General features: G+C 44.3%; 1 protein-coding gene across 9 annotated transcripts in view; it reads left to right on the top strand.

Annotated features, from left to right (window-relative positions):
- DLG2 (discs large MAGUK scaffold protein 2) overlaps positions 1 to 24,823 on the top strand; it is a 1,188,444-nt gene that overhangs the window by 817,506 nt on the left and 346,115 nt on the right. For all 9 annotated transcript variants that reach the window (XM_075198643.1, XM_075198642.1, XM_075198647.1 and 6 more), the window contains 2 exons: positions 373 to 528; positions 3,715 to 3,871. In XM_075198643.1, coding sequence (XP_075054744.1) covers positions 373 to 528; positions 3,715 to 3,871 — 313 coding nt within the window. The remainder of the gene's footprint in view (positions 1 to 372; positions 529 to 3,714; positions 3,872 to 24,823) is intronic.

The raw sequence follows: 24,823 nt of genomic DNA, 5'->3' as shown, positions 1-24,823 counted from the left end.
CAGATTCAGACGGAGACGATCAATTTTTTAGACGCAAGTTGCGTGCAGGTTGCGTTCGAACCTGAATCAGGCCCTGTATATATAACACGTTATGTATTTATCTCACTGCTCCGACTTACATATTAAGCCGATAGGTCATGCTTAAAAAGGGGGGCGGAGGGGGGAGGGGGGGGTCAATGTCAATGTATCGCTTTCTGTAAAATATTTTATAAATGTTTTAGATCGCCTTATGAAGCATAAACTGTCAGGATGTGGTCAGGTAACATTTCCTTCCATGTATCTCATTAAAGCGATTCTAAATATTCAGTTTATTAGAACTTTAATACATGTTGCTTTTTGTTTGTTTAATGTCTGTTCTCAACTTTATTTTAGGTCCCCAGAACCTGTGTACAGCACTGTAAATAAACTGTGCGACAGGCCTTCCTCTCCTAGGCACTATTCACCTGTAGAATGTGAGAAAAGCTTCCTCCTGACATCTCCGTATCCTCACTTCCACGGAGGGCTACTTCCCGAGGTCGAAATCTCCAGGTATGAGACGTCATTTCCACGTTGTCCAATACTTCTCTTGTTAATGAAGAGTTGGCTCTATCAGTGTGGATGGTTTTTAGGGAGGTAATGGAAAAAATGTGACCTCTACTTTAAAATATGATATTAGAAGTCACCAAAGCGTTCAGTGACCATATAAAACAGGAGGCAGAGGATGGGATGACTTGTAATGTCTTTGGGTGGGGCCAGTACCTATTTTTATAAATCTCCACCTTTTCTGTTCTCTGTTTTAAAGCGGTTGGAGATAATCAGACATTCAAAATGCCAACAGCAACACAAATTATTTCAGTGTGATGAATTTGTCGGAGGCAGTGAGCTGTCCATACATGTTTGTGTTAGGTAGGACAGGGCTGCATGTGACAGGGATAGTGACATGATGTGAGGAGGAGAATGGAAGCAGCAGGAAGCCACAGACTGTGAGTTATATAGTGGAAGGAGCAGGGTCCCCAGCAGCACAGAGTATATCAGGAGGCGAGTGATGTGTTAGTGAGGACAGGGCTGCATGTGACAGGGGCAGTGACATGATGTGAGGAGGGGAATGGAGGCAGCAGGAAGCCACAGACTGTGAGTTATATAGTGGAAGGAGCAGGGTCTCCAGCAGCACAGAGTATATCAGAAGATGAATGATGTGTCAGTGAGGATAGGGCTGCATGTGACAGGGGCAGTGACATGATGTGAGGGTGGAATGGAGGCAGCAGGAAGTCACAGACTGAGAGTTATATAGTGGAAGGAGCAGGGTCCCCAGCAGCACAGAGTATATCAGGAGATGAATAATGTGTCAGTGAGGACCGGGCTGCATGTGACAGGGGCAGTGACATGATGTGAGGAGGGCAATGGAGGCAGCAGAAAGTCACAGCGGAAGTTGCAGGGTCCACCAACAGCACAAATTTGTGATGTGCCCACTGGAGGGCACTGCTGGTTATAATCTATGACTGACATTTCATTGTATCTGAGGGCAACGAATGTTAATAAATGTTAATATACAAAGAATTATAATCCCTATACAGTATAACTTACACCTTTATGTGTCCTCAAAAAAAATATACTGAACGTTAGCCATGAATAGGGTATGTTTTTCTTTAGAGTACATTTTTTAAATGGTGGGGACCTAGAACATTGCTGAATGTGTGCGTTTGTGCACATTGTATTATTTCCATCCTGTTATGACCACGGCTAGTAGTTGAGCCTTTACACCCAAGTTAATAGAGGTCTTTACCTTTAGCTGCCACTTTTCCTGTAGAACTGATGTTGTTCTGAGGTACTCAGATGCCCCCAGGACTTTGGTTCTAGGGTAGTAAAGGCTTGGTAGTAATCTGAATACTGGAGGCTGACATCTGTGACAGGCCGGGGTCGAGGGTCAGAAGCAAGCAAGGAAGGCACTAAGGCTATAACCGGCAGGGAGGCTAAGCAGGGGCAAACGCAGGATTTGTAGAGGGGAATTTCCACACCATGCCGCCAGTGGGCGTGACCAGCATGCATGGGGGCGTGGCTATAATAGTAGACAGTGCTTGGCTGCTCTCCAACTCCTCCTATCTCCATAATATACATGGGCAATGCTGCGTGCACTACTGTTAGGTGCACGCAGATCTCCCTTTTCAAGCAGAGCCATGTGAAGCGGGGGCAGGGTCCAGCCACCTCAATTATACAGGCTTTGAGGGGAGTTTCCAGGCACTAGAACCCCCCCCCCCCCTCCTTGGTTTGCCTATGACTAAGCCCTCCCTGCCTTAAATAGTTTGATGAGCCAATCACAAAGGAGGAACACAGGCTTGACAATCAGCTTCACAGGCTGCTTATTAACACTCTAGGGGCTGGAGGTGTGTAAGGGCACTTAGCTTCCCAATAGCAAACAGGTAATTATAGGCTCTTCCTATCCTATAATTGAAATACCAGTTAAATCTTTTGTGAGGAACCAGAACCCCAGAAGTGCAAACTAAATATATAAATTATTATTTATTTGTGCATGCGCCTTGCTGTAGCTCATGGCCACCTCCATAGGCATCAATACATGGACATAGGACACAATTTCTGAACTGTATCATCATGCCACAGATGGCGAAGCCAACCACGTCTTGTACTGGCTCAGCATCAGGGAGAATGCCAGACTCTTCAGGGAGTGAGGGAGATCACCCCTATTTCAGGGAGTCTCCCTGACATTCAGGGAGAGTTGGCAAGTATGATATTAAGTTATTTAAATATTTTCATGGCAGTTAAACAAACAATTTAACTATATCCATAATACTGCCCGTCTCAGCATGTTGTAGTCATGATCAAACTGACAAACACACTGCGGCACTGAGATTGCAGCCAGTCTACGTATTATTGTTGCTGTAGAACCTTCATGACCCAGCGTACAGTATTGTTCAACTTCTTTATCCTTCAGTATTTCAGGCTGCCCTGACCTGCCTTTAGGTTTGCAAGCAGTAGTTATGAGCAATGCCCATTATATCCCACAGGACACATAGCAGAAATACCACTCAGCCCTGTGCTGTATCAGAAATTAGATTTGCTACACAAACTGAAAATAAAAAAAGCACTTTAAAATGATCTTTTTCTGACTTTTCAACCTGCACAAAACCCCCTGCCAGAAAGCTGTGAATATTAGGAAAGCTTGTTGTCTCCATCTAGTGTCCAGATATAAGAATGCAATCAATGCACAGGTAATTTAGAAACGTTGGAAAATGTAGAGATGAACGAAAAATATATCTTCTTTTAGGATTAAAGGTGTTTACATGTTTCCTTACATTTTTCTTGGCACGAGAATGGGTTAGCATATCATTGTAATGTTGATTGTGTGGTGTCAAATGCGCCTGTATGTAAAACACATTTTATACATCCAGCATGTTGATATACAGTATGAATAGCCTACATATGTTATACATACAAATATGGTATTGATAAGTCTTAACCTATGGTAGTGTATAAACTTTAATAATCTTGCACAATGATTCAGAATTTTAATTAATTAATTAATTAATAAATACATAATTAATGTTTCTTGGATTAAGGGTATTTAAGAAACCCGCTCCTCTGAAGCACTAATCATAATGCTTCAGTACGATGTCCTTGTAATGTCATGCTATGTCTGTAGCAGATGCACAATGCTGCATAGATACATGTGTTTAAGCAGTTATTGTACTTGCAGAGTAAGTGTAAAATTTGTTTCCACAGGGAACCACGGAAAGTCATATTGCACAAAGGCTCCACGGGGCTGGGCTTTAATATTGTCGGTGGAGAAGACGGAGAAGGAATTTTCATCTCCTTCATCCTAGCAGGGGGACCCGCAGATCTGAGCGGGGAGCTCCAGAGAGGAGACCAGATCTTATCAGTACGTATCGAATGGAGACAAATGTTCATAGTGTTTGGTATTGTAAAATAATGTTTCAGTGACGGTTTACGGTGTCAGAGTTACATAAGTTCTTACCCTGTGTGTATAATTCCTACCGGAAAGTCAGTGTTAGGGACAGTGACGGTACGAGCCACTCCCAGCTGACAGGAAGCTGAGATGGCCAATCAGAAAACAGTAATGAAGGAAGGGGCGTGTTGAGAACTACACCATTGTCAAGGAACATTTCACCTGGAAGTCAGGGAAACCTGAAGAATCTCTTGGATATGTTTAATGGATAATCCGAAAAATATTTCACAAACTGTCCCTCACCCCATTGATATTTATGCCTAAAGTGTTGGGACCCCTTCTCTGTGGCCTCCTTCCTGTGTGATGTAGAGATTGGGCACCAACAAACAAGAGTCTGATTTGAAGTAGACCCTTGTTTGTGAATATTATGTCTCTGGAAACGGCATCATAACGGGGGCTGGATGTGGGGCCGACATAGGGATCTGTTTGCAGCCTAATACTAATCAGTTGCTTTCTAATAACGTTTTGTTTTTTTTACTTTGTTGCTACAATGTTCGAGCTCTGTGCAAAACCGTTAACCCTTAGTTCTGCAGTTATTATTTTTAACTATAGGACAGGAGAAAAGTGAATGATGTTTGGAAATAATCTTATTATCATATTGTTTTATTATCATCAGACATTTTATTATACCTCTTTATACATTGTGTAAACATACCTTCCAACTTTGAAAAAAATGTGATAAAATAAGCCACACCCCTGATTTGTCCAAACCCTGCCCACACCCCCCCTAAAATGCTCATGTTTAGGTGAAACTCCGCCCATTTCTACAGAAGCCCGCCCCCTTTTGAGATCCGGGCATTCAGGAATGTCCCACCAAAATAGAGACAGTTGTGTAAACATAGTGGGCATTAGGAGAGTGGCACAAAGTCTTCTAAGGCAGACACTGACCTCACATTTTCCGCCACTCTATATGCATTCTGGATTTCTATACAGGCTCTCTCCAACATTCAATTGTTCTCTACCATAATTTTGAAACACAGATCTGAGCCACCCACAGTATGTAACCAGAACTCTGCACATTCCTTAATACAGTAATCAAACTTCAGTTGTTTTTAGTTGCCAAATATTGTAATTATTTTACAGAAACTGGTAATGGTGGCAATTTAGAGTCAACTGAGATGTGAATTCAATTACACATACTATTTTTGCTCCATTACTGCGTGTACATAAGAAATTTCCCACAAAGCAAATCTTAAAACAACATCTCACTTTAAAAGGACAAAAGTATTCGGACGCTGGACCATTACACCAACAGGGACTGTAATGACATTGTAGTCAAATACATATACTTTAATATGGAGTTGTTCCCCTTTTGCAGTGATAACAGCTTCCACTCTTCTTGGAAGGTTTTCCACAAGATGTTGGAGTGATTCTGTGGGAGTTTGTGCCCATTCGTTCTGTAGAGCATTTATGAGGTCAGGCACTGATGTTGGATGAGAAGCCCTGGCTCGCAGTCTCCGTTCCAGTGCATCCCAAAGGTGTTTGATGGGGTTGAGGTCAGGGCTCTGTGTGGGCCAGTCAAGTTCTAAAACAGAACTCATCAAACCATGTCTTTGTAGTCCTTGCTTTGTGCACTGGGGCACAGTCATGTTGGAATAGAAAAGAGCCTTTCCCAAACTGTTGCCACAAAGTTGGAAGCATAAAATGTCAAAAATGACTTGGTATGCTGAAGCATTAAGATTGTCCTTCACTGGAGATTAGGGGCGTAGTCCAAACCCTAAAAAACAGCCCCATACCATTATCCATCCTCCACCAAACTTCACAGATGGCATAATGCAGTCAGGCAGGTAATGTTCTCCTGGCATCTGCCAATCCCAGACTCGCCCATCTGACTGCCAAACTTAAAAGCATGATTCGTCACTCCACTGAACACGTTTCCACTGCTCCACAGTCCAGTATCAGTGTGCTTTACACCACTCCATCCGACACTTGGCATTGGTCTTGGTGATGTGAGGCTTGCATGCAGCTGCTCGGCCATGGAAACCCATTCCATTAAGCTCCCACGGCACAGTTTTTGTGCTTACATTAATGCTATATATATATATATATATATATATATATATATATATATATATATATATATATATTATAAATCACTAAATTAAAGTAACTAAAGAATTTCTTTATACACTACATTATATTCCTCCACTTCTTGGGCATGGTCAACTTTACATTGTGACAGCAGTCTAAAAAATGGTGGCTATTCTTCTCTACCAAAAAGTGTGTGGACGTGCAAGGTTCACACCCATAGGCAGCACCATAACTATTCATTTTGATATATTACATAGGGCAATGCTGTTTTTTTTTCCTCTGCAGTATGTATGATGAATAAAAGGGCGGGGTGATGAGAAATAGGATTAGTATGTGTGTGTGTGTGGGGGGGGGGGGGGGGGGTGCAAGGGGCTCTGATAAATTAGAAGGAAGGTGGGCAGGTGAGTTACAGGGCAGTAGGGTTCTGGAGCTGTGCGGAAAATAAGTTACAGTGATTATAATACCAAAAAGCAGTGCCAAACTGCTGAAGAGAATTAATACATTAATTTTGGGGGCAAGCACACAGCACTGGCCCATCTTTAAAAGTAATTTTAGGCAGTGGGCAGAAGTGGAAATTTAGAAGTAGCTTTATGGAAACTGTAATTGAATGGCTGGGGGCAGTCTAGGCCCCCAGAAGTTTCAGGGGGTTTGGTAGTTTTTAACCTTATGTAGTAAAATACAAAGACATTAATTGATGCGTGACTCTCCGCTCTGCTCTCTCATTTCCCTTTCACCTTTCCTTATGTTCTATTCTGCCCTCAATCTATGTCTTCCCATTGGTTTCCTTGTCTGTGTATTGTCTGCCTCCTCCTATGTGTGGTCATTGCTTGCCCCACCTCTGCCTCCCCAATACCTAAAGCCATCTTTAGGGCAACTTCTTTGTGGCTGAGTTGGAAACTCCATTACCCTTACTCGGAAACTCCATTGCCCATATCTTCAACATGCTGTCCAATCTGATCTCTCCAATCTGATCTCTCTTTGTGTAGGGATCACCACCTCCCACATCTCCCGACACAAGAGCCGGGTCCCCGAGCCTCCTATGGTTACGCATGGGCTGAAGAAGTGGATGCACTTTGCAATGCCGTCTTCCTCACAGCACTGTGCTTCGCCATCCTAGTGGACTAGTGCTCAGGCTGGCTATGCAATTGGTGAATAATGCGGGGCAGGGGTGTATTGTGGCTGCACTTGGTCTGTTAGTCAACATCGTGGGCATACTGGTCACCCAGGACTGTGGTACATGCACGCTTTCTTATGTACTGTGTTGCAATTAGAATCAAGTCTCCGTACTCTCTACTGAGAGCCGACACTGGTGCCCCTACCTGTCACTGGCGCCCCTACCTGTCACTGGCGCCCCTACCTGTCACTGGCGCCCCTCTCCTGTCACTGGCGCCCCTACCTGTCACTGGCGCCCATACCTGTCACTGGCGCCCCTACCTGTCACTGGCGCCCATACCTGTCACTGGCGCCTGTTTCACAAGTTACTACCCAAGTTGTGCAGTTTGTCGAAGTGCCGGTATTGCACACCGCCGCATACGGGCCAACTTCAACCAATGGTTTTAGGCATAGAAGACAGACTGAATGATCAAAGGCTGACAATCCCTCTTTCTGGAGAATGTGGGTGTTTTCCTTGGCAAAAGTACATGGTTTTGTATCACCCTATATTATAATGGGCTTATCTGACTGCAGCGAGCCTACTTAGCATGAATCAAGGCAGTACTCCCTGTTCTGGTGATCCCAGAATCCTCAGATGGCGTTACCAGAACAGGAGTGCTAAAAATAAATATTTATTCTTGAAAGAAAACGTTCTTTGGAAAACAATCACTGCTTAAATTACTTTCATTGTTGTCTAATAATGAAATTTACTTGTTAAGTAGACAGGGGCCGCGACAGCTGCGCGGCTCAAGTCCATGAATAAGGCTTCACGTCAACCAGACAGCGGGAGATGTGAACGCAGCGGTTTAAATGTAACCAGCACCAAAAAAAATAAAATAAAAACAACAAAAAGGAATTTGACATAAATTATATATTATATATAGTGTTGTTGCCCCAGAGGCTCCACCTAGGGAAGGGAGGGGGTTAGTAAAATGTAAAGTGTAGGTAGTAGTGTCAACTTATTATTCAGACATTTTTAATCAGTTTAAGAGAGCTCTGGCACGGGTACCATGGTATGAAACTGGGCAAATCCTTACAGACCTCATCAATCAATCCCCTCATCCTTCTCATAATCATTAAAGGGCATCTACAATAACCTGAGTATTGCTGAGCTGCCTCGGCAAAATCTTATTGATAAATTGCGGTGATAAGAGTTTTCTTATCCCGTGATAAGCATTGTGTCATCATCATCCTCCCAATCATCAATTAACCCCCAACATTATAATTAACCCCTCCTCATAATCATTAACTCCTTCATCCCTATCATTAATTAACCCCTCCATAACCAACTAATTCCTTACATATTCATTAACCCCCTCACTACATCCCTCAGTCCCTTTAAAAGAACCCCTTCATGGTAATAAACTCCATTAAGTTTACTTACCCCTTCACTCTCCTAATCAAACCCCAATCACCATACCAAACCCCCTCAGCATTAACTTCCCTCCATTATATAAATTCCTCCCTCTGCCACCTCTCACCTGTTACTGCTCCGTTTGGAAGTCAGAGGGGTCTTGATCACATGTCAGTTCCCCTCGGTGTACTTCCCGGATTGCTGCCATGCTGCACAGACATAGCACGGAGAAGGCATGGTCCTACTGGGGTGTGTGAGAGAGAGACAGACTACCAAAGATGGGGTAGGGGGCAGGACCGTCTTTCCGACTGGGCACGAGGCAGGACTCCTATAAAAAAAGAAAAAGAAAAAAAAACCCCTTACCTTTTGCGGTCACCTGACCGTTTAGGTCAGTTGACGATCCGGCCTACCCCTGGTCCCCTCATCCGTGATGCGCTCTTAGTTTATGTCGGGCGTGATGACGTCATCACTTCCGACATTGACTGAGAGCACAGCATGGAGGAGCGCAGAACAGCGACGAAGAATAGAAGGGAATTCGACTTGAAGAACAGGGCGATTGAAAGGTAAGTTAAGGGGGATTTAAAAAAAAAAAGTGATATATATATATATATATATATATATATATATATATATAGGTGCCCCGGTGCACTGCTTTGCCCGGGGGCCCATAATGTTGTTAAGATGGCCCTGGTAGGGGGCTGTGTACTGCAGCCATAGGAGCATGACCCCTACTTTAGAAACAACCAAGTTAGAGGGTCAAGGGGGGCACATCGGTTTTTTAAAATAAAAAATAAAAAAAGTTTTATACAGCAAGCATGTCTACTGTCTGTGAGGCTCCCGAATTTCAGGGACTCCCAGAAAAGTAGGTACCCTCCCGGATACCGGACGAAGGAGGAGCTTAATCATATAATTTGCATGATTAGGGTCTGTGCGATGCCGTGAATCACTGCGTTACACAGCAGGAGGTGGGGCCAGAGTGACACAATCCAATCGCCACACCCCCTGTTGCATGTACCACCTGACCTCCCCTATGGAATCTCTGGGAGGGGAGGTTCTAAAATTCGGTCAGTATGTAACACAGGCAGCTACGTACAGACTACACCAATGCCTGGCACTGGCCCAAGGCATTGAACATGGAACCGGCCCGGGGGCTTGTGTCCCCTCTGCCCAGCCCAACCCTAACCTAAATTGGTGACATTTATTTGATCATGTTAGGAAATAAATGTATTTCTTTTCCGGCTGGTTTGGTACATATATACTGTATCTTCATATGTACTAAGTTCTCCCTCTTTGCTAAATACAATGTCTGTGAAGCATCGGAAGGGGAGATGGCTGGGGGGAGCCCACCTCTAAACCTCTAGGTCTGTGCCTTGCACATTGACCACAACCCCATTGGGCTGACACTCCCTCGTGAGCTTTTGTATCCACAAGGATGGGAGGGGGACGTCTGAGCTGGGGCAGTCCCCGGGAGCCATGGCACCTTGTTAGACCTCTGCGTATAATCCAATGTATTACTTTAGGGAGGTAAATCAGGCATAGATGAAGGTCAAACAAGCAGAGTACATCACAATGACAGCACATATTGGATACACAGGTGGATCATGAATTTGCTCAATGGGGATGAGAACCTCTACTTATTGCACCAGTAATTGCACATGTGGATACTGTATAAGGTATTATTTTTGTAAATAAGCGACGAAAAATTAATTTAACGGTTTTAAAAGCGATGAAGCTGGAAAGAATCATTCTGTACCACGTTCTCATCTTTTCATCCGCTTTCGACTGCTTTTTACTCTTTCAGTGCATTAGCCCACAGAACCGCCACCACCTTCCAGCATGTGTCCCCCCCCACCTTTTTAGATAATTCTCTGCTCCCACATCATTCAGTCCTATTCTAATTGCAATAACTGAACGTGATGTTTTTAAAAAAATTAAGGTAGATCTTTGAACATCAATTATTTCATTTAAAAAAATGGGTTAATAAAAAAAACGATCCTGTAATTGTCCCTCAGAGAAATCGCTCAATCAAAGGTATTCAAAGGGACTTCTGCAATACCAGATGTGGTTGTTGTTGTCAGTAAACGTACAGACCGTCAGTAAGAAGTATTGAAATGTTGTCAGTAAGTAACAATAGAGGTCAGTAAAGTCTGAATTAAGCTTTTCTCTTAGCATAGAGACGTTCTTCCATCGGAAGGATCCTGGCTGTGATAACAGATGACGGCGGTGTGTCATGGTATCCTCACAGCAGACACACACAGGCTGGCAGATGTCCGCTCAATCACTCACAGCTAGAGTTGGATTGGTGTTTTGCTGCTCGGTTGTACAAAGCCCCTTCTCAAACAGCAATTACACAATACTAGCAGAAGCTTAGAGAGGAGAGGAACTCTGTAGGCCATTACATATTATTATTATTACCATTTATTTATATAGCGCCACTGATTCCGCAGCGCTGTACAGAGAACTCACTCACATCAGTCCCTGCCCCATTGGAGCTTACAGTCTAAATTCCCTAACAGACAGACAGAGACAGACAGACAGACAGAGACAGACATACAGAGACAGACACACAGACTAGGGTCAATTTGTTAGCAGCCAATTAACCTACCAGTATGTTTGTGGAGTGTGGGAGGAAACCGGAGCACCCGGAGGAAACCCACACAAACACGGGGAGAACATACAGCCATCAACGGGAGGGACGCATGATTACATTTTATATTCTGATGATGTACCTTACATTGTGCTGTGATACCCATATCACTGTCACCCCTCTATGACCATTTGTGAGTGTGGGTATGGCAAGATGTTTAACAGCAAAGACAGACACCTTCCACCTTTTTGCTACTTTAACTTGCTGGTTTGTGCACCCACGTGTAATTTTTGCTAAATACATTTATCTGTTTTTAATGCTTTCCTCAACTTTTTTGCAATGTTTTTTCATTATTGACTACTATTAACAGGTGACAATATAAGCAGAACGTACCTAGAACCGTGTTCAACAAGAGACGTTTCTTCAGGTCCGCTTGTAGTTGATACCGACGTGCGTATGCCCAATTTATGTGCGTTTTTAAAAAGCGCACACCAGGTTCTGTTTGCGCGCCTTAATGAATCAGGCCCTAGTTGAACAATAAGCTAGTAACATCATCATCATCTATTTATATAGCGTCAATAATTCCGCAGCGCAGTACAGAGAACTCATTCACATCAATCCCTGCCCCATTGGAGCTTACAATCTAAATCCCCTAACATACACACATACAGACAGAGAGAGACTAAGGGCAATTTAATAGCAGCCAATTAACCTACCAGTATGTTTTTGGAGTGTGGGAGGAAACCGGAGCAAGCACGGGGAGAACATACAAACGCCACACAGATAAGGCCATGGTCGGGAATTGAACTCATGACCTCGGTGCTGTGAGGCAGAAGTGCTAACCACTGAGCCACCGTATATAGGTTTTAAAGTTGTTACTGTTTAAAACTTTTCAAACAAGCACAGTATAAAAATGCTTAATCCTTTCTTATATAATCTATATTCAAGTAGTGAGAATGTAAGATACACAATTGCTACATAAACACATGATAGATTATTTGATCTCTTTATCCCTTATTGTAGACTGCCCGCCCGGGGAAAATATTATTTTATAATCTAGACTGGAAAACCATTACCGTCAAATACAAATCAAATTCTAACCAAATAAAGCTATAATATATTATATAATAGTGATCAACTATCCTAATGGTTGAATGAAACAATTTTTCAGACACATTCATTTTGTTGCTTTAATTTGTAAAAGGTGACATTTTAGCTATAATAGTGAGTAAGATAAACATATAACACCATGAGTAAGCAATCTATATTGAAATCATTCTTCATTTCACCAAATCAAGGGATATTACCCCATACCAAAGACTGTATAACCTTATAACAATATACAGTCATGGCCAAAAGTTTTGAGAATGACACAAATATTATTTTTCACAAACTCTGCTGTCTCAGTTTTTATGATGGCAATTTGCATATACTCCAGAATATCATTAAAGACGGTTTGATGAATTGCAATTAATTTTAAAGTCCCTCTTTGCCATGACAATGAACTTTATCCCAAAAACAACATTTCCACTGCACTTCAGCACTGCTACAAAAGGACCAGCTGAAATCAGGTCAGTGATTCTCTTGTTACCACAGGTGAGAGTGTTGACAAAGACAAGGATGGAGATCACTCTGTCATGCTGATTAAGTTAGAATAACAGACTGGAAGCTTTAAAAGGAGGGTGGTGCTTGAAATCATTGTTTTTCCTTTGTTAACCATGGTTATCAGCAAAGGAACATGTGCAGTCTTCATTGCTTTCCACAAAAAGGGCTTCACAGGCAAGGATATTGCTGCTAGTAAGATTGCACCTTAATCAACCATTTATCGGATCATCAAGAACTTCAAGGAGAGAGGTTCAATAGTTGTGAAGAAGGCTTCAGGGCACCCAAGAATGTCCAGCCAGCGCCAGGACTGTCTTATAAAGTTGCCTTTAACGTTACCTGCCTGACTACATTATGCCAACTGTGAAGTTTGGTGGTGGAGGGATAATGGTATGGGGCTGTTTTTTAGGGTTTGGGTTAGGCCCCTTATCTCCAGTGAAGGGCAGTCTTAATGCATGTTGGACAATGTTATGCTTCCAACTTTGTGGCAACAGTTTGGGAAATGCCCTTTTCTATTACAACACTTTGTGCCCCAGTGCACAAAGCAAGGACTACAAAGCCATGGTTTGATGAGTTCGGTGTGGAAGAACTTGACTGGCCCACACAGAGCCCTGACCTCAACTCCATTGAACACCTTTGGGATGAACTGGAACAGAGATTGTGAGCCAGGCCTTCTCCTACAACATCAGTGCCTGACCTCATAAATGCTCTACAGAATGAATGGTCACAAATTCCCACAGAAACATTCCAACATCTTGTGGAAAACCTTCCAAGAAGAGTGGAAGCTGTTATCACTGCAAAAGGGGGACTAACTCCATATTAAGGTATATGTATTGGAATACAATGTCATTACAGTCTGGATAGACTGGATAGTTGGAAATAAAGGACATATTACAGAGTTTCTTACAACTACCATATCATAAATATAATATTTCTGAATACATAAATACATGTAATAGTATAGGGATAGGAAATATATTCTGTATCCCCTGTGATTACAAGTGAATGGTAGAGATATCCAGCCGCAAACTGTTCTATCTTCAAGGTTTAAAATATTTTGCTGAAATAACATGACCCGAATGAAGGAATTCCGTGTTTTTCAGTAATAAAGATTGATGCTTGTAAATGTAGGGTGTAATATCTAATTGTGCGCCATTTTTATACTAAACCGTCTTTTTCTTTCTTCTCTTTGAAATAAATAACTTCTGCACAGGGTCAGTACAAAAATGCTTAATTCTTGTTTATATAATCTAAAAGGAAGTATTTATATTGCTCAGTGATATTGCTGATGCGCAATTGTTGCATAAACATATGACAAAGAAATACCCTGCTTTAAATATAAACAAACTATATAATGACGTAAGAAACAAAACAGTATAAATGATGATGGGCCTGATTCATTAGGGAATGTAAAGCAAAAAAATTGATTAACTTTGCACCTTGGCAAAACCATGTTGCATTGGAAGGGGAGGTAAATTTAAAATGTGGGGACAGATTTATAGTTGGGGTAGAGCATGTCCTCTATTTACATCCCTTGCATTGCAACATGTTTTCGCCAAGGTTCAAAGTTACTATTTTTTTTCTGCTTTACTTTCCTTAATGAATCAGGCTCGCTTTCTCCATATAGAAAAAAGTTCAAACCAGGAATATACTGAATTTCCAAACGGAATTCTTGTATACAGTACAGAATGAAGAGGGATCTATGTTTCATCTGTTAGGATCACATATCTCACCAATATAGCCTCAAGAGAAGTGGACAGATTCACCAATATCGATACAGGGGCAAACGCAGGATTTGTAGAGGGGGGTTTCCTCCAACTCTTCCTATCCCCATTTATTGTAGTTTCTCAGGATAGAAAAGAACAATCTCCCATTGTATAGTATAAATTTAATGAAAAGTAATACACAACTTCCGTTAAAAACGTCCATTAAGAATGACATCTTATGTTGAACACTTACAAACACTTTTATAATCTTGATCTTGCGATTAAAATGTTATTTCAATTTGTTTGTAAATCTTCACAACAAAGCACAGAACACTTATAATTATCGCACATGAATAAAGTGTTACTGGCAGACTCGCTTCTAATGATTGAGTCAATGCTGCAGCTATGGCTAGATTGTGCAGTTTGCTTCTTTGCCACAAGATGGCAGTCAATGCTTTTGAAATCTCATTTATTACCGCAGTAGGTGTTTAGGATACACAAGGAAGACGTTGATAATATTCTCAAAAGTACCTATATTAAGTCACTTAAGTATATAAGTAATTTATTTTAACATTTTTTTTTGCGCTACGGATCCCTGGACGACTCCCAATTTGGCACTACTGAATAGAAGAAAACTCACAGAAAGTTACTAGGTGAATGTATTTATTTTGAATTTAGGAATCAGAGAGCAACATATGGAGTTAATTAACATCAATCTGTAAAATAAAAAATGAAATAGAGAAAAGAATATACTGTATAGTAAGATATAAGGCTAAAGGTCAGACATTGGGTGAGATTGACTCAGTTTATAATTGAGGATAGTATAATTAAGCCTTAAGGGCTCATACAGACAGGTGTTGAAAAACGAGTTAATGACCGACAGTGTGTACTCGTTACGCACCTCAACACTTCCCAGCAGCGCAGTGTGCAAGAAGCTTCTAAGAAGAAATACATACTGTTATAAGTTTGACACCATTATGTGGCTTATGCTGCAGCTGATTGCTGTGAGGATCATGGTTAATAGAAGGGGAGAGCGCTGGGAGACGGCGGAAGTACGGGATTCACCCAGTTGTGTCTTAGCGTACCCCATATATATATATATGTAAAGCACTGATCAGTGATATAGGCTGCTGGTTACATCAATTATTATTGTAGCCTGTGCCCCATCATATTATACTTATGTAATAAATACATTATAATTGCCACCACTATAAGAAGCTGGTGATGTGTATAATAGTCAGATCTTAGCTTGGCTTCAGGGAGATCGCGGGGGAGGTAGGCATGCAGGGGTGGGGCTTGACCAATCACATCATTCTGTCACAATTTTGACTAATTACAGCAGGGGGTGGGGCTAAGATGACACGATTCTTGCGTCATTATCTTACCTGTCAGTCTTTGATTAAATCTTGGTCTCCATGAAAATGGCCACCTCCATGGGCATCAATACACGGACATAGGACACAATTTCTGAACTCTATCATCATGCCACAGATGGTGAAGCCAACCACGTCTTGTACTGGCTCAGCATCAGGGAGAATGCCAGACTCTTCAGGGAGTGAGGGGATCACCCCTATTTCAGGGAGTCTCCCTGACATTCAGGGAGAGTTGGCAAGTATGACCTAATATCCTGCAGGGGATTCGTTAAATCTCATAACACAGAAGCTTTGGAAAATTAAAAGAGCTGCTTTCATCAAGATTATTTTATCCCTGCTGTGTTACCGTGTACAGTGTTACCCATACTTACCTACTTTCTTCAGCTCTCTTCCGGGAGCCAGCCAGTGGAGGGGGGCGTGAGGGGGCGGGGCGGCCAAAATCGCGTCATTTCGGCCCCGCCCCCTGTGACGTCATGACGCAAATTGCGTCATTTGACAGCGGGGGGCGGGGCTAAACGCCGCGATTCATCGGGAATCGCGGCGTTTGGGATCTAATTCTGCCCACTTCACTAGGAAGTGGGCACTTCCTGTCACGGGCACTAGGAGTCTTTACCCAGGGATCACCAGGTGATAGGCTTACCAGAGCAGTATAGGTGGTAATATGGTACTCTGGTAGCAGGGTGATCACGGAACAGGAAATAGCAGATGATGAGATGCTCAGGAAAGTCTATGACTAGCAGCACTGGCAATATGGAGGTAGTAATACACGAGGAACTGTATGGACAAAGGACACGTGAAGGTAGTCAGTGGTCTGCGGTAGCAAGTTGTACCACTGCTATAGTGAGGAGGAATGTCCAACAGAAACGAGGAGGTGATGAGAGTCAGCGGTCTGCGGATAGCAAGTTGTACCGCTGTCTGAGTGAAGGAGTGGAATCCAAGTGGAGGTATCCGGGTAGTCAGTGGTCTGCGATAGCAAGTTGTACCACTGCTATGTGAGAGGATACTGGAACAGGTGATACAGGAAACAGGGATCAGTGGTCTGCCTTCAGCAAGTTGTACCACTGAATATATATGTGAGGAGGTGCACGGGGAGAGACTGCAACACAAGATATACACGGGCACCTTGACTTTGAACCACAGTGATATGCACAATATAAATGTATAGATGACTGAACAATACTGCCAATATAGAAAGTCTCTTGAAGTAGTCCAGCATAAGATAACACAGTCAATGATGGCAATAGACTCAGCGGATAGCACACTCCAGAGGAGAACCAACACAGTCCAGCAAGGTATGCAATACACAGCACAGTCAATGAGAAGTATGCATACCGTGGTTCAGGAGGCAGTCAGACAGGAGTGCAGAGATACCTGAACGGCAGGAGGCCGGCAGGATGCGAAGTCCCTGGATGGGTGAAGCGGTGGTCTAGTAGGTGCAGCGCACGGGTAGGTAGACCAGCAGGGAACACAGGAAAGCGTGGAGAGCGGATCAGCAGTAGATGGATGAGTAGTGCTGAGGAGTAGCAGCAGCGGGTCTCTGCGGGAACACGGAGGTAGCCAATAGCAACCAGCAGGTGCAGTAACGATGGGACACGGGAGAGCAGAGTTGAACAGGCACTGTTGATCACGGAGAATAGCGGGTAGCAATAGTGGAGGCAGACTCAAGGAAACACGGGAGCGTTGACAAGGACTGAAGACTGAAGCGCACAGAGGCAGCGGATAGGAATCAGCCAAACAGTCACGATGAAACACAGACGGGTGCAGGTTGAAGACTGTAGTGCACGGAGGCAGCGGATAGGAATCAGCTAGCAGTCACGATGATGAAACACAGACGAGTTGCAGGTTGAAGACTGTAGTGCACGGAGGCAGCGGATAGGAATCAGCTAAACAGTCACGATGAAACACAGACGGGTTGCAGGTTGAAGACTGTAGTGCACGGAGGCAGCGGATAGGAATCAGCTGGCAGTCACAATCATGAACAGGTGAGTGGATGTGGTTGAAGCCTGTAGTGCACGGAGGCAGCGGATAGGCATCAGCTAACAGTCCCAATGATACATGGTAGAGTTGAAGTGATTAGAAGACTGTAGTGCACGGAGGCAGCGGATAGGAATCAGCTCACAGTCACAATGATACAGTAGATGGTAGAAGTGGTATGGGAACCACAGTAGCAGAAGTGGTTTGGAAACCACAGAGGTAGAAGTGGTTTGGAAACCACAGGAATCAGCAGGGCTGAATAAACAAGGAAACACAGGAACACCTTCAGAGACTCATGGGGAATGAGACTCCAAGATCAGGCAATGTGGTGATGACCACAGGTGCTTAATATAGGGAGGTTGCCTGATCTGCCAATTAAGTTAAAGGAACATACACTGGAGGTATAGAAAGGGCTGCGCATGCGCAGTCCCTCAGGATGGAGGACGGCCACGGTTCCTAAATGTCCGGGAAGAAGCACTCACAGTCCGGTGAGTGACAGTACCCCCCCTTTTAAAGGTGGGCACAGAACGCCTGGAACCGGGCTTGTCCGGATTTTTGGAATAAAACTTCTTCAGAAGGGCAGGAGCATTAAGATCTTCAGCTTTGATCCATGAACGCTCCTCAGGACCAAAGCCCTTCCAATGAACGAGGAAACGGAGGACTCCTCGCGAAATTTTTGCATCCAATACCTCAGTAATCTCGAAATCCTCCTCCTGATGAACTTGAACTGGCTGCGGTGCTGAGGAAGGAGTCGAGAAACGGTTGATGATGAGAGGTTTGAGCAAGGACACATGGAAGGCATTGGAGATCCGAAGATTCTTAGGAAGAAGAAGTTTAACACATACTGGATTGATAACTTGAATGATCCTATATGGACCAATAAAACGAGGGGCGAATTTCATAGATGGAACCTTCAAACGAATATTTTTGGTAGATAACCAGACACGATCTCCAATTTTTAGTGGTGGAATAGCCCGCCTCTTCTTATCTGCGAAAGACTTATATTTGTTAGATGTCTTCTTTAAACAGGTTTTGACCTGAGACCAGATATTTTTGAAGGTCTGACAAGCAGTCTCCACAGCAGGAACTTGGGTGGGCGGGAGGGCAGGAAATTCCGGAAAAGACGGATGGTGACCGTAGACCACAAAGAATGGAGTTTTGGATGATGACTCATGGTACATGTTGTTATGGGCGAATTCAGCCCAAGGGAGCAATTCTACCCAGTTGTCTTGGTTGGCTGAAGAGAACATCCTAATAAAAGTCTCAAGATCTTGATTGACTCGTTCCGTTTGTCCGTTAGATTGCGGATGGTAAGACGATGAGAGTGCTAATCGTATGCCCAAGGTTTTACAAAGGGCCCGCCAGAATCTGGAAACGAATTGTACTCCTCTATCTGACACAATCTCAGACGGACATCCATGGATGCGGAAGATTTCTTTAATGAAATGTTCAGCCAGAGTAGACGAGGAAGGTAAACCGGACAGAGGGACGAAATGAGCCATCTTCGAAAATCTGTCTACCACTACCCAAATAGTATTGTGATTCTTACTTGGTGGCAAATCAGTAACGAAATCCATACTAATATGGGTCCAAGGCTTGGACGGAATGGGTAGTGGTCGCAGCAACCCTGCTGGAGTTCTGCGGGAGGATTTGAACTGAGAACATAAATCACAGGAAGCAATAAACTCTTTGACGTCTCTCCTCATTGAAGGCCACCAGTAACTACGAGAGAGAATCTCAAAGGTCTTATGTTCACCGGCGTGTCCAGAAAAACGAGAGGCATGGAACCACGAAAGGATTTTCCTCCTCAGAGTAGGAGGCACGAGGGTCTTCCCCAATGGTAGCATTTTGGTGGATGAAGCAGCCAGAGAAATACATTTGGGGTCTAGAATAGCATGGTTGGGAACCTCTTCTACATCAGAGGACGTCACAAAAGCTCGAGATAGAGCGTCAGCTTTCTTGTTCTTAGCAGCTGGTTTGAAGGTTATAATTAATTCAAAACGGGAAAAGAAAAGAGACCATCTTGCTTGACGAGGGTTCAAGCATTGAGCAGATTGCAAATATGACAAGTTCTTATGATCCGTGAAGATCGTCACCGGATGGCGAGCTCCTTCCAACAAGTATCTCCATTCCTCTAATGCAGCTTTGATGGCCAGCAACTCCTTGTCCCCGATAGTATAGTTTTTCTCTGCGGGCAGAAGACCCCGAGAGTAGAAGGCACAAGGATGTAATTTTTGTTGCTCCGAGCGTTGGGAGAGAATAGCTCCTAAGCCCACATTAGAGGCATCTACTTCTAGGAAGAAGGGGAGTGTCACATCAGGTTGTCGCAGAATGGGAGCAGACGAGAAGGACTCTTTGAGGATTTGAAAGGCTTGGAGAGCCTCAGATGACCATTGCTTAGTATTAGCCCCTTTCCGAGTTAAGGCCACAATGGGAGATGCAATGGATGAGAAGTCTTGAATGAAGCGTCTATAGTAATTGGCAAAACCTAAAAAACGCTGGATGGCACGAAGAGTAGTTGGCTGAGGCCAATGTAGTACAGCATTTACTTTGTCTGGATCCATCTTCAGGCCAACTCCGGAAACTATATACCCCAAGAATGGAATCTGGGGTAACTCGAATGAACATTTTTCCAATTTACAGAACAATGAGTTTTTCCGTAGTCTGGAGAGGACCTCTGCCACATGTTGGTGATGAGAAGGCAGGTCCTGTGAGAAGATCAATATGTCGTCCAGGTAGACAACGACACATACATATAATAAGTCCCGAAAGATCTCATTGATGAAACCCTGGAAAACCGCGGGGGCATTACACAGCCCGAAGGGCATTACTAAATATTCGTAATGCCCATCTCTGGTGTTAAACGCGGTCTTCCATTCGTCACCGGAACGGATTCTAATTAAATTGTAGGCACCACGAAGATCCAACTTAGTAAATATCCGAGCTCCCTTGATGCGATCAAATAGCTCAGTGATCAGCGGAATGGGATACCGATTCTTGATAGTAATGGCGTTGAGTCCACGAAAATCTATACAAGGGCGTAATGATCCATCCTTCTTTTTGACGAAGAAGAACCCAGCTCCAGCGGGAGAGGTGGAAGGTCGAATGAACCCACGCTGGAGATTCTCCCGTATGTACTCAGATGTGGCTTGAGTTTCAGGTAACGAGAGAGGATAGACCCGACCCCTGGGAGGAGTCTTGCCAGGTAGAAGGTCGATCGGACAATCCCAAGAACGATGAGGAGGAAGACGTTCAGACTGAGCTTTATCAAACACATCGGCAAATGAAGCATACTGAGGAGGGAGTCCCGGGGAGGAAGATGAGATGGAAGATTGCTGTACTTTAAGAGGAATAACTTGAGAGAGACAACGATGGTGACATTCAGGCCCCCAAGACGTAACTTGAGGGGTGCGCCAGTCAATCTGGGGAGAGTGACATTGAAGCCATGGAAGGCCTAAGACAATCGGACTTGTCGTAACAGGAAGAATTAAAAACGAAATTTCTTCATGGTGTAGTACACCAATCTGAAGGGTTACTGGAGACGTACTCTGGGTGATGAGACCATTGATGAGACGTGATCCATCTATAGCCGTCACAGTAATGGGTGTTTTTAAAGTGATCACTGGTAGGGACCATTGATTCACTAGTGATTTAGAAATGAAATTTCCTGCTGCTCCGGAATCAATCAATGCCTGTGACTCAAAGGATTTGGTAGCAAAGGAAATCGTAACATCGAAAGCGCAGACTTTAGATTTCATAGACAATGGAGAGGACTCCAGGGACCCTAACTTCACCTCTCCAGAACTAGTTAGGGCCTGGCATTTCCCGATTTCTTAGGGCAAGAACTGAGCATATGTGTGGAATCAGCACAATAGATACAGAGTCTATTCTTTACTCTTCGTTTCCTCTCTTCTAAAGATAATTTGGAACGTCCTATCTCCATGGGAATCACAGAAGGTGAAACTGGACGAAATTGAGGGTTTAAACGAAGAGGTGCTTTAGCAGAAGTTGTTTTCTCAGATTCTCTTTCACGAAATCTCATGTCTACACGATGGCAAAGAGAGATCAAATCTTCTAGTGACGAAGGAAGCTCTTGGGTAGTCAGTGCATCTTTAATTTTATCGGAGAGCCCCTGCCAGAAGGCGGCAACTAATGCTTCAGTGTTCCACTGAAGTTCAGAGGCTAAGATCCTAAATTGAATGACATACTGTCCTACTGTATGGGAGCCTTGTCGCAAACGAAGAATGCTGGAAGCAGCGGAGGTCACACGACCTGGTTCATCGAACACACTTCGGAACGTGGAAATGAATTTGGCACTATCTTGTAGAATTGGATCGTTTCTTTCCCACAGAGGGGAGGCCCAAGCCAGGGCTTGTCCAGAAAACAATGAGATAAGATAGGCCACTCTGGAACGATGGGTAGAAAAATTTTGAGGTTGGAGTTCAAAATGGACTGAACATTGGTTAAGGAAACCTCTACAAGTTTTGGGGTCCCCGTCATATTTTGACGGAGTAGGCAGGTGAAGCGTAGGAGCTGTAGACACCTGGGATGGCACTGGGGAAACGGAGGAAAGCACAGGAGCTTCAATACTAGCTGTAACAGTCTGTCCAGATGTTCCTTGGGAGGTTAACGATTGGTAACATTGAAGTAACAGCTGTTGGCGAGCATCCTGTTGCTCCACACGACTGACCAGATGCTGCAGCATCTCTTTAGCAGTAGGTTCCGTATCTGGGTCTGTCATGGCCTGATCTTACTGTCACGGGCACTAGGAGTCTTTACCCAGGGATCACCAGGTGATAGGCTTACCAGAGCAGTATAGGTGGTAATATGGTACTCTGGTAGCAGGGTGATCACGGAACAGGAAATAGCAGATGATGAGATGCTCAGGAAAGTCTATGACTAGCAGCACTGGCAATATGGAGGTAGTAATACACGAGGAACTGTATGGACAAAGGACACGTGAAGGTAGTCAGTGGTCTGCGGTAGCAAGTTGTACCACTGCTATAGTGAGGAGGAATGTCCAACAGAAACGAGGAGGTGATGAGAGTCAGCGGTCTGCGGATAGCAAGTTGTACCGCTGTCTGAGTGAAGGAGTGGAATCCAAGTGGAGGTATCCGGGTAGTCAGTGGTCTGCGATAGCAAGTTGTACCACTGCTATGTGAGAGGATACTGGAACAGGTGATACAGGAAACAGGGATCAGTGGTCTGCCTTCAGCAAGTTGTACCACTGAATATATATGTGAGGAGGTGCACGGGGAGAGACTGCAACACAAGATATACACGGGCACCTTGACTTTGAACCACAGTGATATGCACAATATAAATGTATAGATGACTGAACAATACTGCCAATATAGAAAGTCTCTTGAAGTAGTCCAGCATAAGATAACACAGTCAATGATGGCAATAGACTCAGCGGATAGCACACTCCAGAGGAGAACCAACACAGTCCAGCAAGGTATGCAATACACAGCACAGTCAATGAGAAGTATGCATACCGTGGTTCAGGAGGCAGTCAGACAGGAGTGCAGAGATACCTGAACGGCAGGAGGCCGGCAGGATGCGAAGTCCCTGGATGGGTGAAGCGGTGGTCTAGTAGGTGCAGCGCACGGGTAGGTAGACCAGCAGGGAACACAGGAAAGCGTGGAGAGCGGATCAGCAGTAGATGGATGAGTAGTGCTGAGGAGTAGCAGCAGCGGGTCTCTGCGGGAACACGGAGGTAGCCAATAGCAACCAGCAGGTGCAGTAACGATGGGACACGGGAGAGCAGAGTTGAACAGGCACTGTTGATCACGGAGAATAGCGGGTAGCAATAGTGGAGGCAGACTCAAGGAAACACGGGAGCGTTGACAAGGACTGAAGACTGAAGCGCACAGAGGCAGCGGATAGGAATCAGCCAAACAGTCACGATGAAACACAGACGGGTGCAGGTTGAAGACTGTAGTGCACGGAGGCAGCGGATAGGAATCAGCTAGCAGTCACGATGATGAAACACAGACGAGTTGCAGGTTGAAGACTGTAGTGCACGGAGGCAGCGGATAGGAATCAGCTAAACAGTCACGATGAAACACAGACGGGTTGCAGGTTGAAGACTGTAGTGCACGGAGGCAGCGGATAGGAATCAGCTGGCAGTCACAATCATGAACAGGTGAGTGGATGTGGTTGAAGCCTGTAGTGCACGGAGGCAGCGGATAGGCATCAGCTAACAGTCCCAATGATACATGGTAGAGTTGAAGTGATTAGAAGACTGTAGTGCACGGAGGCAGCGGATAGGAATCAGCTCACAGTCACAATGATACAGTAGATGGTAGAAGTGGTATGGGAACCACAGTAGCAGAAGTGGTTTGGAAACCACAGAGGTAGAAGTGGTTTGGAAACCACAGGAATCAGCAGGGCTGAATAAACAAGGAAACACAGGAACACCTTCAGAGACTCATGGGGAATGAGACTCCAAGATCAGGCAATGTGGTGATGACCACAGGTGCTTAATATAGGGAGGTTGCCTGATCTGCCAATTAAGTTAAAGGAACATACACTGGAGGTATAGAAAGGGCTGCGCATGCGCAGTCCCTCAGGATGGAGGACGGCCACGGTTCCTAAATGTCCGGGAAGAAGCACTCACAGTCCGGTGAGTGACACTTCCTAGTGAAGTGGGCAGAATTCGGGAGATTGCCACACTCGCCCGGGAGTCCGGGAGACTCTCGCAAAATGCGGGAGTCTCCCGGACATTCCGGGAGAGTTGGCAAGTATGGTGTTACCGTGTGCTGTGTTACCGTGTGCTGTGTTACCGTGTGATGTGTTACTGTGTGCTGTGCAGCCGTGTGCTGTGTTACCGTGTGCTGTGTTACCGTGTGCTGTGTTACCATGTAATATGTAATGTGTTATCCCGTGTTGTGTTATTATTTGATGTGTTACCGTGTTTTGTGTTACCGTGTGCTCTGTTACTGTGTAGTGGGTGCACTGTGTGCTGTGTAGTGGGTGCAGCTATGGCTAGATTGTGCAGTTTGCTTCTTTGCCACTTTGCCACTGTGTGCTGTTTAGTGAGTGCACTGTGTGCTGTGTAGTGGGTGCACTGTGTGCTCTGTG

Source organism: Mixophyes fleayi, chromosome 2, assembly GCF_038048845.1.
Source record: "Mixophyes fleayi isolate aMixFle1 chromosome 2, aMixFle1.hap1, whole genome shotgun sequence".
Lineage (NCBI taxonomy): Eukaryota > Metazoa > Chordata > Amphibia > Anura > Limnodynastidae > Mixophyes > Mixophyes fleayi.
This window is presented reverse-complemented; position numbering and strand designations above follow the sequence as displayed.